Here is a 16,803-nt window from a genome sequence, read left to right as displayed (position 1 = left end):
GGTTGTATTCCTCGGTGTGTCGGTCTTACAGACTCAGCACTGGCAGCAGCCAGGCCCCATAATGACTGGATCAGCTAAACTGAGGCGAAAGGGTAAAACCATGCCAATGAGTCCAGCTGAGAGCGCCTGGTAGCGTAGTAGTTGCTAGAAATGAAAACGGGAGTAAGTGGTTGAGGTTGAAGACGGGAGGATGTTTCATCCTGTGCTACTTCAGTGGTGCAGCTCGGATTAACAGCGGCGTTATGTTCTGGGGCTGAGCTTTCATGCCGCCACCATGGTCAAACGCCTTTGATACGCTTAACCAGCAGCCTCCAGGCAGTCGCAATCCAAAGAAGGAGTGCGGCAGAAGACGGCTAAAAAAGAGGTAGCAGAGCCCCCCCCCTACCTAGTTAGTGGTTGTGCACAAGAGCGCGTGTGTGTGTGTGCGTGTGAGAGAGAGAGAGAGAGAGAGAGAGTACGTGTGCGTTTCGAAGCCTCTCACACACTACGATCATGGAGTGTGCGATGCATGTGTGTATTTTCTGCGCTCCCGGTCAGAGTGGCGAGGTGTGAAATCGAGTGTCTCAGCTCCTCGCTACCCCACCCCGGTCTGATTTCCACAGATTCCTCTCTTCAGCACGTCACCATCTGTCTCTCCACCACAACCTTGCCGCCCTCCCCCCACGCTCCACCCGCCCCCAGACAGTGACCTTGCTATCGCCCGTTTTGCACCCCCTCCCACCCTGTCTTTCCTACCCCCCCCCCCCTCCACCCCCCACCCCACCCCCCCGCTCCCTCATCACTCCGCTCTGTGCCTCTCATCATCCCCCTTTTCTCGGGGGCAGTTTTGTGTAATTAACTCCCCGGTAGCGCTGTTGGCACACCAGCTTTGCCACCCTTACAGCCAAATTAAAAATTGATTTCTTCGACTGATTCCATGCACTGGATGAATGCGCTCATCTTCCTCCTTCGCCCTCACTCCCTCACTCGCCCTCCACCCCGGCCAACTTCGTATTGACGCCCTATCTCTCCGTCTGCAGCCGTCTCCCGTCTCACCTTTGCGCGCGATAAAATCTTCTGCAGTCCGTGGCCACGCTCGCACTCCACCCAACCTTAAGTCAACATTTCATTTGAGAATTTCTTGATAGCAGAGCTGACTTTTACCCTTTGAGTAAAAGGTCAGATTTTGGTTCTTTATCTTAACAGCAATCAAAGTAAAGTGTTGCCTGCTGCTGAGGGCACATCACCAGATAAAAGTGACTTACAGTATGTTGATACCTGTAAAGGCTCCAATTTTTGAAAAGAGAAATCACTTTGAAAACTGGCTAGGGTGACACGGTGGTGCAGTGGTTAGCACTGTCAGCTCACAGCAAGAGGATCATGGATGTGGTTGCACAACTTTTATCTGCCGTTTGGACGTCCTCCCTGTTTCCTAACACAGCCCAATGGCATGCACGTTAATACAACTGGCAACTCTAAATCTTCCTCATGTGTGTTGACGGCTCTGTGACCCTCATCACAGAGCCGATGAGTTGCAGAGAAATTCATCAATGCAACTCCTCATGGTTTCATCTACCTTCCCCCTAAAGACAGCTAGGATAGAATTTGGCATTCCTGCCAGTCCTGCCATATGTTATGTATGAAGAAAAAATGGACTGCAAATGTAGTCTGAAACTAAAAGTAGTCTAAGCATTCTTGCAACTCTGATTACAGAATAAGTGATGATGCTTTAATGGAAGGATAAAAGTTGCTTGGAATATTAACATTACTTATTAACTCACTCTCTGAAATCGTACATTGTGGACTTCTAATACAGAATGTTAAATAAATAAATACACTTGCCAGCAGACAGTATTTGCTTAAATCTCAAATGCAATGATATATGTATCAAAACATAGCGATTACTCTTGAAACAACACATTATTATAGTGACTGATTTGTGGGAAAATCCCTCGTCACTATAGCACATATCCTCAGTCCGTGAAGAAAACCAAGGTTAAGACAGCACAACGTTCATCCTCTGCCTTTACTAGCGGCACCGCTGTGTTGAGAAGGCAAGAGTTCACAGCGACACAATTTCCAGTTTTTATTAACTTATTAGTATGACTGAACAAAAGCCGTGTGGGTGTCTTGAGGGAGCAATCTGACTTGTTAGATGGACTGCTGTGACTTGCCCTACCACCATCAAAGCAGGAATATGGCAAATGTCTAAGGTTGAGTACCGTCGGTCTAAAGAAATAGGATGATCTAACCTTTATGAGTTGACCCAGTGTGGCCCAGACAACTGATTGCTATCGTGCTGTGCTCTGAAAACTTCCCATCCTTCATTTTTTTTCCTTTTCTCACCGCTAAACATCTGTCACCTCACCTTATTTTCTCCTTTCTTCCTGTCTTCCTGCCTTCGTGTCGCCCCCGGCAAACCTCTTCCTTTTTGTGATTGTAGTATTTTTGCCGGGGGGGGGCATAGTGTGAGGGTAGCTTGTTGCACGCCTGATGACTGGTCACAGCAGTTTCACGCCTTCCCCTTGTGGATTCCAGACACTCGGAATAACAAGTGGATTTGAGCTTGAGCTAAAACAAAGGCCACACCACCATTTAACTGTGAACACTATTGGTTTGAAAATACATTATTCACAAAGTTGTTGAAGACAAAAGCCTCCTTTTATTTATTTGCTAAAATCGTGTGCCTGTTTATTCAGTTTGTCTCTTCCACTTGCTTGTTTCCTGGGACAGTTTGTTTTGAAGCTAAATGGCAGTATAAAGACAAAGCCACGCGGGCCAACACATCAATTCTAAGAATAAATGAAGACATAACGATTCCTCTTCCCACGGCTGGTTTTCTCTTTCACCTCTACCTCTTTCTTCTCCTCGCCCCTTAAGCCAGGCAAGATCACACCTTATTAGCTGCCAGTTTTTGCGTTATTGTAACTAATTACCAGGGCTAATCTTTCCTAATAATGACATTAGGAGGTGTGCAGTACATGTGGCAGCATGGCCAGAGCTGGGATATAACAGTGGGAGGCTTTAGACAGAGGGAAACCTATGATGTGTGTTCTTTGTGCATTTGTGGAGGTGTGCTGTTTGACAGAGAGGGGGTAGTTAGAGAATTTGTGTGTGTGTGTGTGTGTGTGTGTGTGTGTGTGTGTGTGTGTGTGTGTGTGTGTGTGTGTGTGTGTGTGTGTGTGTGTGTGTGTGTGTGGCAGGATAAAAAATTGGAAGGCATATGAGAGAGAGACACTGTGACAAATACAAAGACAGCAGCAGTCTGGTGAAATTAGAAAGCAATGCAGCAAAGCCTCTAAATTGTAGAAACAGGCAGATTAGAAAAGCAGTATATGCCAATACAAATAAATATGGAGGATTCATTCTGTTTAAAAGAGCATTGGGTTCCAGTTTTGAGAAGTGTGGTAAAGGAGATGTTGAGGAATAAGATGATTAATATGTTTGACTTGACCTGTGAGACGTTCCACTCTTAAAGCTTAAAACTATTTCTTCCTCTACAAAGGAATCATTCTGAAAAAAATGTAAGACCATCACAATGTCATTAACCTCACATGAAACAGCAGAAAGCAAAGACAAACACTCAAGAGTCAGACAATGAGTGTTCCTGTGTGACAATGCATTAAGAGTGCTGCAATCAGGAGGAAACACACACACACACACACACACACACACACACACACACAAATATACAGAAAGGACTCTGTTGCTTCACACTATCACCTGGAGGAGACCAGCCTCTCAAAATATCCCTTTGCATTGCAAATGAAGGAAAAACTGAAACTAGAAGCGAGTTTGAATTGCTGTTTGAATATAACACACACACACACACACACACACACACACACAAACACACACACACACACAGTTAACAAGAGTTGTTTGAGAGACATTTATTTTAAGGCTCCAGGCAGTATCAGCTTCTACCTGTGTGTGTATAAATTCCCTGAAGCCATATGGTGCTTTTATTTTATTGTGCAGACGTTTCTTCAAAAAAAACTTTGTACAACTAATGGATTTGACTGAGAGCTAGATTTTTTTCTTTCTTTTTGCAGCCACGATCAAAGCTTGGTGTCCCGAGTACCCACACAAACCCCAACCACTCGCTGAGATCAGTGAAGTCAGTGAAGATCAGTAAACCAAGCGCTCCTCTGAGCTGAATCTCTTGTTAGTCATGCTCAGAGGTGTGGAAAAGTAGCGAGAGCAGCATGTTGTATCACTTTCCGTCTCACGTCGCTGTTCAAGAGCAAGTCTTTCATTCGTCATTTCCGATTCATCATTTCCCAGCGCTGACAACATTTCCCACCAGCCGCCATAACTGACACTTGAAATTAATTTGGGCAATTAGCACACATCTGCAGGCTTTCTCCATCCTAGACAGAATGTTTGCAGCTGTGCTCACTTTGTTGTTGATGGTCTACCTACAAAAAAAAGTTGTTTATCCTTCAATTAGAATATTTAGAGGTTCCATATTATCAAAATCCACTTTCCTAATAATTTCTGATAATTATATTGTATCTCTAGCCTTTATGTGACATCCTTAAACACAAACCTTTGCCATTTTTCAGAAAGTGTATGGCAAACAATTCTGAAAAGATGCCCTTTGTGATGTCAGAAAGGGCAAAAATACCTCGCTCAGTTACCTCTTGTGTGAATAGCAAAACAGCCAGCCAGCTATTGGTTATGTCCTCTCAGACAGGTTGCAACCGCCTGATTTTGCTTTCCTTCCAAACCTGAGGACCATGCAGCAAGCTGAGCACTTCCATGCCAGGCTGTAAACAAAGAGCTAACTAGGATATTTTTTTGTGGAAATATAATTTTTGGAATAATTGATGCAAGGCTGAGATTTTCCGTTTTGTTATTTCATGGCGTTAGAATGTGGCGCAGAAGTCTGAGATTAAAATAGATGTGAAAATGGGTTTAAAACAGGGCCTTAAAATTTGACTTGAGTGTGTCTTGCCATGGTGACTTTATGACTGCTCCCATCCAGGTGGTGTACAAGAACAACGACTTCAAGCTTGAGCTTTCCCAGCTGGCCATCGAGCGGGACCCCAAAATAACCCTGAACGGCGACCTCGTGTTCCGTTGCGAGGATGTGGCAGCGCTGGATCCCATCACCTTCGAGACCCCTGAGTCCTACATCTCTCTGCCCAAGTGGAACACAAAGAAGACGGGCTCCATCTCCTTTGACTTCCGCACCACGGAGCCCAGCGGACTCCTGCTGTTCAGCCACGGCAGACCGCAGGGCCCCAAAGAGCAGAAGCCCGTAAGGGAGTTGAAGACTGATTACTTCGCCATGGAGCTGCTGGACGGGTATTTGTACCTGCTGATTGACATGGGCTCCGGGAAAACAAAGCTGAAGGCCAGCAACAAGAAGGTCAATGACGGGGATTGGTGCCATGTGGATTTCCAGAGGGAAGGGAGGAAAGGTGAGAGTTAATTTTTTATTTGTTTTTTTCGCAACAAACCCATGGTCATCTGTTACCTGACATCAGTTTTTTTTTTTTCCTTGTTTTTTGGGGTTCTGTTCTGTCGCACATCTGAAGCCAGCATTTCTTCACACCTGGCAGAGTTTTGGAAAGCTGAATTATTTTTAGAAAGGAAACACGACACGGTGTGACGTAATGTTGCCTTTGGCAATGTGTCAGGTAGTCTTTTGTTATTGTAGCAATTCTTCCACTTTCTTTTTTTTTTTTTTTTTACTTAAATCGACTAAAAATACCTCTGTCTTCAAACTTAAGGAAGAAAAGGGAAACACAGACACAGTCACTGAGAGAGATAGACAGACAGAAATAAAGGCCATGTCTTGGAATACATCCATGATTTTTACTTTTTTTTTGTTGCTCTATTTCTGTTTGAAAGTTGCATGTTAAAAGAATTGAAATCTGAAATCACTTTGTCATTAAGCACATTTTCAGACTTTCCACACTCATGACTACCTACTAGGTAGGTAGGTAGGTAGGTAGGTAGATCCTCTGACCCAAAACTCTGATTTGTCCACCTGCTAAAACCCTTGATATACTTGGATGGAGATGAGAGGGTTTTAATGGCTGAGGGTGTGGTCATTAACCTGGGTAAGGTATTGGTGAGGTACTGCTGCCCTTTGGGACATTGTGAAGGGCTGATTCCTAGATGACAGTGTTTTAGCATACGTTTTTTTGAAAGGCTGGACTTTTTCCATCTTTTGAGGGTTCAGTGACTGGAGATTGGAGACTCATAACAGAGGCACAGATGCACACCCAAACTCAGCACTCACTATCGTTCTCTGCTTCTAATCTAACATGAAACGATTAGCTACAATCGTGCCAATTAAAAGCTAACAAATGAAACACATATTTCCATTAATTAACTTCATTACTATTTGCGACTAAATTCAGAGACAGTTACTAATGCAAGTGTGTTTCTCACACCTGTTAGTGGTGACTCCGCCAATGAACAAGCGCAATCAGGGGTATCTGTGTGTTGGAGTGTGGCGTCTGATGAAAGGTCTGTCGGTGGAGATCCACCTTGGACTCTATGTCTCCTCCTAATAGTGTCTTAGAACAAGGAGGAGCGTGTGTGCCTGCCCGCCTGTGTGTGTGCACGCGTGTGTATGCACGTGCCTGAATGAGTGTGTGTGATCTCAGCGCCGCTCCTTCAGTAATTGGCTTTTAATAGAAAATTAAGATGGAGTCGTTAATCACAGAAAGCGAGAGGGTCCTTTGTCCCCCCCCCCACTCCCTGCTGCATTATGCTTCCCTTCTCCTCCATTTAGCTTATTACAGACACATTACACACATGCGCACACATTCCACAGTGGTCTGTTTGCCTTGTCTCCGGTGTGCTCCTCTGTCTGTCTTCTATATCCCTGAATTATCCACTTAGTGCTCCCCACTACCCACAATTTACTCATTTGCCCAGTCACTCATTCAGTCACTTGACCTCACACCCACTCACTCAACCTACCCAGACACCACACTTCTTCTCTCATTTGCATTGTGTCTTCGAGTCATCAGAAAAAAGTGACTCACTGAATAAAAGATGCATCCACAGACACACACTCTCGCTGTTGTTGGAGCGATTTATTAGGTCTGCAACATCTTCGGCTTGGGGGGAGTTTTTGCATTTTCAATTTGTAATACTCAACATTTTGTTCGCGTTTATGTGTTTTAGGATCAATCTCAGTCAACAGCCGCAGCATGCCCTTCAACTCTCCCGAGGGCAGTGAAATCCTGGACCTGGACAGCGACATGTTTCTTGGCGGCCTGCCCGAGTCCAAGTCTGAGCTCATCCTGCCGCCAGAGGTTTGGACTGCGCTGCTCAACTATGGCTACGTAGGTTGTGTGCGTGACCTCTTCATCGACGGCAAGAGCCGCGATGTCCGGCGCCTGGCCGAGATCCAGAGTGCCTTTGGCGTGAGCAGCTTCTGCACACGGGAGCTGCAAAAACGGTGTAGCAGCACCCCCTGTGGCAACGGAGGATTGTGCAAGGAGGGCTGGAACCGCTACATATGCGACTGTACCGGCACCGGCTACCTTGGGACCAACTGCGAAATAGGTAAGGGTCGGTCAGACAGCTTTACATCCATACTTTGTACAAAAACAAAACAAAACAAAACATAGAGTTTAGTATTTTCTCGAAATGTTATTGTTTCAGATGCATACTCTTTAAGTTTTTAAATCATTTCTCCTTCTTATAACTTTTATCAATCCATCCATTTTCTGAAACCACTACTCCCACACCCACTGTTTTGGGTCAACTGGAGCCTAACCACTCTTTTTCGGGCGAAAGCAGTTTTTCAACATTGACAAGTTGCCAGTTTATTGCAGGGGCACTTACTGAGGCAAACAACCGTCACCTCGAATTGGATTACACTAGTTATTGTGTCAATAATATCCACTCTAGCTGCAGTGGTTGTCAACCAATGACTACCAGGGCTGTCTGGAGATTTTGAGACTTGTTTGACTAGAGAACCATTTTAACTGTGAAAATGCATTATCTGTTAATCTTATCACATAAACTTTATTGATACCGGGTTGTAGATTTAAACTAATATTGATTACAACTGATTATCAGTAGAAACAAGACGTGGGTAGTAGCAAAGCACAAAAATACTTTGTTACTGTAGTAAAGTAGATTTTTCTGGCATGTGTACTTTTTCTGAAATTTTTTTTAACCATTACTCCTTATATTTGTACACAAATGTCTGTACTTTTTATATGTTACACTGGACAAACATGCTTGTTACTTCTTGCCTAAAATTGAGCAATTTTTTACTATGCTGTTTTGTAGTTCAATATAAAAGTGGTTAACATTTTAGAGTGTTCAGTACGGTTTCAGTACAGAGATAAATACAAATGTAGAAAATAGCATTGGTTATTGTTATTAAAAGTGTAAATGTCCATTAATGGATCACTGATCATAACTATTACTTATTACAGTTTAGCAGTGCCGCAGCTGAAAAGAGAGCAGCGAAGTTGTGTTGCATTTTTGCTTTTTGGGTTAAACATCAGACTGTCCTTTCTTCCTTTTATTTGAGCAACAAAGTTGAATTAGTACTTTTACTTTCATCAAACATCCATACTTTTACACAGAAAGTGAATACGTTTGTCACCTCTGGTAATAACCAACACTTGAGTCGCACTAGCATATAGCTAACATAGCCTTGTATCAGGAGGATAAGTAACATCAGAAGGACCTGAAACAATGAAAAGACAGCAATGAGCAAGAAAATAAGTAGGGAGAAAATAGTTTTCTTCCTTTGTTCTGCCTTTTTTTTAATTTTTTTTTTTTTACATTCGAACACAGCCAAACAGCTGCTGTACGGCAGAGCTCTGCAGGGACCGATGTGCGGAAAAAAAAAAAAAACACCCGAGGCTGGGCGGAAACGAGGGCTCGCTGGATGGGAGGGTGGGAAGGTGGAGGGATTTGGGGGCTGTGAGGTTTGACAGCAGTGAGCGCGGCGGAGCACCCAGGCCTGCCGCCGCCATCTGTGCCAGTCACGGCAACCCACGTGACATGTACGCCACGGCGACGGGAGGTGGGCTCGACAAATAGCGCCACGTAACCTACGTCACATTCATCCCAATTAGCTGCAGTGCAGGCGCGTCGTCCTTCCACGTCCATGGGAGCGAGTGAGTGAGCCAGCCAATGACGCCGGGGGGTTGTGAGGGACTTGGAAACGTAATGAGGGAAGAAGAGACTGGATCCGAGTGGGGACAGTGCGGATTAAAAAATGAGACGTGTCCATTCTGAAGGTTGATATCTTAACAGTTTCGCCTTTTGGTGCCCATATAAGTGCTTTCGGTGGTGCTATGCTGCCATCTAGTGTTTTTTTTTTTTTTTTTTTTTTAATTTATTTATTATGTCTTTGTTTCTCAACGCTGTGCCCAGAATCGTGGGTATATGAGACATTTACAAGGGCAATACCCCTGTAAATGTCTCATATGCTCTGTAAGTTTAAGCTGTTCTTTTAACTTGAGGTGGAAAGGAGAAAGTATTGATACTACAACATACATGAATTTTACCACGTAAGTCAGTTTGGTTTAATTAGATGATGAGTGTGTGGCCTTGTTGTGCACAACATATTAACCTAAATATTATACTGCCTTGGTAGCGTTACTGCATGTTCCCATGCAGATGATTTATGTGCGCCTTTAAGCAGTGTTTTGAACACATTCTTATGTCTTCTAGCTTCAGTGACTCACAGAAAGTCATGGTGACGTGTATCAACCCCTTGCTGCACGATAAGAACAGCGTGAAGGATACCTTCATTTCGCACGGGGTCCTATTTATAGAACAGCTAGAAGAGCCACTGCTGCTGTTGTCCTCGGCACAAATGAAAATGTCTCAGTAGTTAGCTCCACCGGTGCGGTTGACATTTCCCTCAGCCTCAGTGTCAAGTTTGGTATTGGAGTTGATTTGTTTGTTTCATCCCTTGTGATGTGCTGCAGGTGGCGGAAATGTGATCAGCTGATGGAAGTTGTAGGGGTGCTTTGAAACGTGAATAGTCTCCACTATATATATATATATATATATATGTATATATATATATATATATGTATATATATATATATATATATATGTATATGTTAAACTGGCAATGACAAAACTGAAAATTCCATGCTGAGATCAGTAAGATAAAACACAATCAAACTGTAGTGGCATCATTTTCTGGTGATTTTCTTGCAAAGGCCCATCACCATCATGCATTAAATCTCACACAAGCGGCATGTTGTTGCTGCGTCCCCCCCCACCCCACCCCACCCCCCTAATTTCCTGTGCATTTTAAAACCTTCCAGCAGAGCACAAGAGATATGTTTGCTTGACTGAAACTTCCGGGTTTATCTCAGTTTTACATCTTATTTTTGATATTCTTTTCCTGATTTGATTTTGCTGCGCATGTCTGCAATTAGACTGTAATCTTGTGTCCCCTCCCCTGTGCAGAGGCGACGGTGCTGAGTTACGACGGCAGCATGTACCTCAAGATCATCATGCCATTCACCATGCACACAGAGGCCGAGGATGTGTCACTGCGCTTCATGTCCCAGCGGGCCTACGGCCTGCTCATGGCCACCACCTCCAAAGAGTCAGCAGACACTCTGCGACTGGAGCTGGACGGCGGCCGCATCAAGCTCACAGTGAACCTGGGTGAGCTGCTAAGATTCACTGTGGATGTCCCTGCTAACCTTTTATTAACGTCCCCTGTCTCCTCATCTTCGCTGTTTTAGTCCTATGTAATGCTGAGCTTAGAGGGATGGTTTGACATTTTTCTAGGGGAAAATGTTTCTGAATTTGTCCCTCAAAATGTTTATTTTTAATGTGATGGTAGACCATATTTTGGCCTACTCTTTACAATCAAATGCACTCACGCCATTGGTTTGATAGCCAAAAATAAATAAATAAAAACGGGCCAAGGCTCGGTTTCTTGGAGAAGTGAGGTACAAATACAGAAGCTAATCTTCCCCATGCCTGCTGCAGTAATATAGGATTAGGGGATAAATGTATATTTGCCCTGTGTATACGGTGGTTTCACACTCTGCAGGGGGCCACCCTGCAGTCATCTCTGCCCTATATTTTTTTGGACCCCTGGCCTCAACGCATCCCTTCTGCATTCATCCCTTTTCTATCTCTTTTTTTTTTTTTTTTTTTGTTCTCAGTAGTCAAGTCATGGTGCCTCCTCCTGTTTAAAAGCTCCATCTTTAACAGCTCCTCTGCCCTGATACAGAGCCTGAACCCACTAACTTGCCTCCTAAAGCTTCGAGGCGGCTTTGCTCCTGTGCACCCTGTCCTCACGGTTCTGCTCTGTTCCCTTATTTATGAAGTTCCCCTGCCCAACAGCAGTGCTAAGAGGATCTAGGATTCCTCACCGTGAGCAATTACATATGAGTTCAAAGGAGATGAGGGTGTAAAGAGGTCTTAAAGGCCGTCTTACCGGGGAGCTGACAGATACATTTTAGTGTAGGGTTTGCGAGATGGACGATTTTATAGCCGGGCAAATGCACTCCAATAAGTGTCTGCAGGAAAGCAGACCTTTTGACTTATTAAAATTTCATTGCCATGAATATTAGCGCTCAGGGGAAGATGGCTATAACCCTGCTCGGGATACTTAAAGTCTGCCCTGGCTCAGCCCTTGAAGGAACAGAGCCGCAGCAGTGAACCAGAGGGGGTGTGACTGAGGCGGGCTGAGGGTGCATGGGGCTTTAAGCCACCATAGACGCACACAAGCAGCCAGTGGAGCAATTAAACACAGCAACAAGCTCTCTTTTTTTTTTATTTTCCCCTTCCTCTTTCTACCTTACTTTCAATCCTCCCACCTGGCCGAGGCTGACAAGATGGAACTTTTCATCCCTTCAATGGCCTGTATGTCTGCGGCCCTCGGATCAAACAGTCAGAGGGACCGGCTCCGAGCTCCGCCGGTCTAAGTCTGTTGCTCATTTATACGCACGGTGCACCGGGTCAGCGCTTGACCTGTCGGTGACCACCTGCCAATACATCCCTGTGCTGAATCCATAGGCAACGTTCATTTGAACTTCTGACTGACGTTTGAGTCATACTCAAGAATCCACAGCGGCAGCAAGAAAATTAATTAACCCACAATCAGCTGGGAATCCACAATATCAGTTAAGCCGTGTTAATTATAATCCAGCTAATTAATCTCTAGGAAAGTCTGTAATTGGGCAGATTTAACCGTAATGATATTTATTAGTAGGAGATAACTGTGATAACCCTGATTGAGAAAAAAAAAAAACATGTCAGCTTTCTATTTTTTTTTAAATAAATATTTATTTTAGATCATTTAAAACATTTAGCACCGTTTTTACCCCTCGAGTGAGCGACGCTGGTCCCTGACTGTTTGTTTCCACTATTCTGTTGCGGTTGACAGCTCGAGACCACAACCCAACCACTGCGCCCCGTACCTCTGCAGCTTTCAAGCCACCCTGCGCATTAGGATGGCAATGGAATAATTCCATGTTTTATCGAGGAAAATCAGAGCTCAGCTCAGTTTTGGATGATACCGTTTCCTCAGCCTGCTAACGTTAAGCGAGCGAAGTGCTGCCCTGACAGCACGGCTCGTGAGACGGCGAGCCACGCGGCCGTCTCTGAGTTGCAACCATTCAGGAGGAACAGCACACAGCAGGGTCCTGCTCCTTGCGGTTTGTGTGCGGCGGGCATGCAGTGGTTGGGGTGTGCAGATCACCCTTTCTTGTCATTTACACTGTCGGGGTTTTCCTTCCCGGAGTGCAGCAGAAGGGAAATCCAGCCCTAAGTCCCCAGGAGACGGTGAAACTGGAAGGTGCGAGGCTCTGAAGTTGCGCTGTGCGAACGCGGTAGCCTGCTGTCAGGCTAATTAATCGCCTCGGTCGTGTTCGCCGCTTGGAATGGTGCGAGCAAATCTGACTTGTTCAACGAAACTTTCAGAATTCTCCAACTATTCCACGCCACCTTTTATACTTTGCAACTTGATTATTGTTAAACAAGGGGTGAATGTCAGAAGATGTACATCTAAAAAGGCATCTTGCAACAATTTATGCCAAGAACACCTATTTTTCAACGTCAATTTAGCGCCTGTCACCACATTTATTTGCTTTTTAGTGTGTTGTGGCGCTGTTACATTAAACCCACGCCTTGTCTCCTGCCTTGCCTTCTGCTGCGCTTTGGGGTTACTGTCTGGAGGGAGGGGTGGATGGATAATGTGACTGATGGAGGTAAAGGGTGATCCTGACTCAGAGCCTGTCCCCGGATGGTGGCCTCAGAGCGATGCTTGGTTGTCTGCAGAATGTACTTTGAAGGATGTAAAAAATGTCTTTCTTTCCACCTTTCTCTCTCTCTCTCTCTCTCTCTCTCTCCTCTCTCTCTCTTTCACTTGTCTCCCTTTTTTTAATTTGATCTCACCATCTCACTTTCTCTCTCGCCAGATTGTATCAGGATAGACTGTAGTCTGAGTAAGTGGTCCTATCCATTATTTCTGACTAAAATGTTCCTGTCTACCTCATCCTGTGCAGCAAACTTTTTTCTCTGCTCTCTTCCAACCTCATGAGTGAGACCTTTTTTTTAAATGGCATCTGTTGAATTTTCTTTCAACCTCACTGCCCTTCTCCTGCTGCCGTTCCTCACTTTGAGTTTCTTCACTGAATATTTAAGCCTCCTTCTTTCCCCTCTTCCAATTCATGATTCATAATGTCTTTTTTTTTACCTCAACTCCAGTCACTTTGGTTCCCCCCCTTTTTTTCTCATGTGGATTTAATTAATCTTTCAGCGGCATAATCATCTAGATTTTTCATTTCTAAATCCTCCTCACTTGCGTGACGCACACCACTGTAAAATGATTCCATTGCATTCCTCCCAATTGCTTATTACCCATTCTATTCATTTTCTTGTCAGCTTCCACTAATGGGATTTGGAATAGGGCAACTTGGGCCCTTTCCTGTATGAAATATATATATATTTTTGCCCCCTCCCACCCCACCCTCTCACAATGTGGTGTTGAATCTCAGCTCCACCTGGCTGCACACACAGGTGCTGCTTGTTGAGGGGGGGGGGGCAAACTGTAGCTCTCCAACCCCCACAGAAAGGAAGCAAATTGCTTGTTGATTGAGACACAGCACCCTCTGGTGTGCGTCTGGTTTTGCAGCGAGGTAATCCTTGCAACGCCATGAGAAAATGTTGCATCTATTTGCTTATTTCTTTTTTTTTTTTTTTTGTCATGGTCATTAAGAAGTGAGCGAGCAGCCTCCAGGTAAGTGTTGCCAGCAACAGTGACTGGTGGAGAAAACCTCATGTTGTGTGTGTTACTTTGCGCGCGTGCAGGTGTGTGTGTGTGTGTGTGTGTGTGTGTGTGTGTGTGTGTGTGTGTGTGTGTGTGTGTCAATTTATCGTGCTGGCACTTAGTCAAATTGATTCGCCAGGAGTGGCAACTGCCTCTGAAGACTCGCGTAGATTGTATTGGATTGTTCCTCGAACCTCTCCTCTCCTCTCTTCCCCTCCGGGGAGATGGCTGCGCTCGTCAGCGGGCTTTACCTGCTTTCAGCCACTAGATGGCAACCTAGACACGGAGAGTAGCAGTGGCGTCCGGAGGTTTCCCCTGCAGTTGGGTGGAGATAGAGACAGACGGTGGCTGTTCTCCCGCTCTCAGTTGTTGACGCGTTGCTTCTCATCACGTCACAGTGATTTCGTTCAAAGATATTCAGACTCGTGGCAAAACAGAGTGTTTTTTTCTTTTTTTAGTCACTAAATTCTTCTTCTTCTTCTTCTTCTTCTTCTTCTTCTTCTTCTTCTTCTTCTTATTAGTTGTTGCAGTAGTAGTTGTATGTGATGATGATTGGTAAATAATTTCCCTCACTTTTTTGTCTGGCTGTATTTTCATTACATTTTTAGATATGTTTTCACGGCAACATTCTACCTTGCAGTTCTCTTTTTTTTCTTCTTCTTCTTTTACAATATAAGTACCTTTTTGATTAAAGACAGGAAGTAGGGACTGCTCACACAGTTATTAAAGCACTGAAAGCGTTCTCTGTTTTTGTGGCGTATCTGTCAACAAGTGGTAGTAGCTTACAGCAAAATCCCTGCAAAGCAAAAGACTTGCAAGGGAATATTAATTAACAGCAAAGCAAAAAATGTAAATGATGGGTGAGAACAAATACAATTCTCAAACAAAAATTTTCCCCGTTTTGAATATAAATAACATTTGAGTACTGACGTTGAGACTTAATGAAGACACAAACTAATAATAATATACCAATATAATATCAAATTGAATGAACAGTTATTAAATTTGGTTAAAGGAAAAAAAAAAAGTCAGCAACGGAGAGTCAAGATTATTAGCACAGCACCTGCATAGGAGGCAGGAATAGCTCCAGCATGCATTTCTCCCTCACACTCTAAAGGTTGTTCCCACGATGGCATCTGTCAGCTCTCACTGACTCTTGATCTCTTCAACGCTGGCCTACAGAGTGCTACGTACCATATAAGAAACCTAAACACGCAACCCTGGGTTTCTATTGCAGTATGTGCTGACACTCCTTTTTTCCTCAATGTAGCCCTCAGCTGCAGACGGGCTGAGGTCACGGGGCTTTGACGACGCACGCTGCGAGGCTGCTAGCCTTTCAGCAGCCAGCCGCACCTTCTCGTAGCGCTGGACGGAATGAGATTTGGCATGGCATATGGGCAGCATGTGGGCCATGAGGGGACCGTCTGCTAATGTTGTACCCCTTGGCCTGTCCACCTGCAAGTACTCAGCCCCGAAACACGTATACCCCGTGTCCATCGCTGAATTAGGTCAGAACGGCAATCTGTCATGAATGTGAAATCAAGTTATTTTTCCATCTTATCACGAACCTGCTTTAAAATGCCTTATTGATTGAGTTCATTCACAACATTCATTGTTTGATTTGAACTGCGCGGTATGCCGACGTTATGCAACTAATTATTGATGTAGAAGGTGAGAATAATGACGGTTTGTCATAAATCTGCAAAAAATCATGTGGCATAAATGTAAGACCGAGTTGAAGTGCGAACAATGTTTGAAGTGGGGAAAAGAAACTGATGACTCATTCTGCTCCTTATTTTGGACAATAGCTTATTACATAAAACTAGATCAACTGCTTCATCAGTTCAAAATGAAAATTGTGAATTAGTTTCTGTGCTATTCAGCAGCCTCTGTCAGGTGAAAAACTAAACTATCTTTACAAATATAATGTATATTTATCCTTTTATCTTCTCAAGTTTTATTGGCAAGTCTGATGAGGCAGACAGAGCAACGACACTGGACATTCAAATGTAGTTACAGTTTTGATGTGTAGGGAAGTACACTTCACTTCACTTTTTGGCAGTGTCTCTTAGGGGTCATCAAAGCAAATGGGTCTGCATGTTTAGTTTGTCATAGATTTTTAGAGTGCATCCTAAGACAGCCCCTGCTTTTATCCTGGCTAAGGGAGGAGCACTCTTCGAAAACCCTCTTGAGGCGACATTATGTTTATTTTTTTATTTACACGTTAAAAACATAATTTTAGTTTTTTTAAGAACTGAGTCATCGAACATAAAGATCCACTCAACTCACTCAACTTTGGACACATCCAAAAGTGCTAAAACGGGTAGGTAGAGAAAGATGCTGCTGACATTAGCTCAGCTTGCTTTCGAGCTGAAGACTCATTTGATCTTTACAAGACTTTTGGCTAAGGGCTAAATTTAAAAAACCACAGTCAAATCAAACAGGCTACAATTATTAAATGGGTAAAAAAAAAAACACTCAACACAGCAGATATTTTTCACAATCGTGCAAAACCTAGTGAAAAAAAATGCTAATTTGTTTTAGTACCTGATCTTACCAAATGCTTGAACACAAAG

General features: G+C 44.0%; 2 protein-coding genes across 9 annotated transcripts in view; one reads left to right on the top strand and one right to left on the bottom strand.

Annotated features, from left to right (window-relative positions):
- Positions 1-16,803, bottom strand: part of LOC142893397 (mitogen-activated protein kinase kinase kinase 11) — a 395,948-nt gene that overhangs the window by 5,049 nt on the left and 374,096 nt on the right. The window lies entirely within an intron of this gene.
- Positions 1-16,803, top strand: part of nrxn2b (neurexin 2b) — a 488,522-nt gene that overhangs the window by 174,513 nt on the left and 297,206 nt on the right. For 7 of the 8 annotated variants that reach the window (XM_076033939.1, XM_076033942.1, XM_076033936.1 and 4 more), the window contains 4 exons: positions 4,970-5,408; positions 7,132-7,515; positions 10,405-10,608; positions 13,377-13,403. In XM_076033939.1, the coding sequence (XP_075890054.1) occupies positions 4,970-5,408; positions 7,132-7,515; positions 10,405-10,608; positions 13,377-13,403 (1,054 nt within the window). The remainder of the gene's footprint in view (positions 1-4,969; positions 5,409-7,131; positions 7,516-10,404; positions 10,609-13,376; positions 13,404-16,803) is intronic. The other variant, XM_076033937.1, reaches the window with a different exon arrangement.

Source organism: Nelusetta ayraudi, unplaced genomic scaffold, assembly GCF_046127955.1.
Source record: "Nelusetta ayraudi isolate G7.1 ecotype Tasmania unplaced genomic scaffold, CSIRO-AGI_Nayr_v1 ptg000042l, whole genome shotgun sequence".
Lineage (NCBI taxonomy): Eukaryota > Metazoa > Chordata > Actinopteri > Tetraodontiformes > Monacanthidae > Nelusetta > Nelusetta ayraudi.
This window is presented reverse-complemented; position numbering and strand designations above follow the sequence as displayed.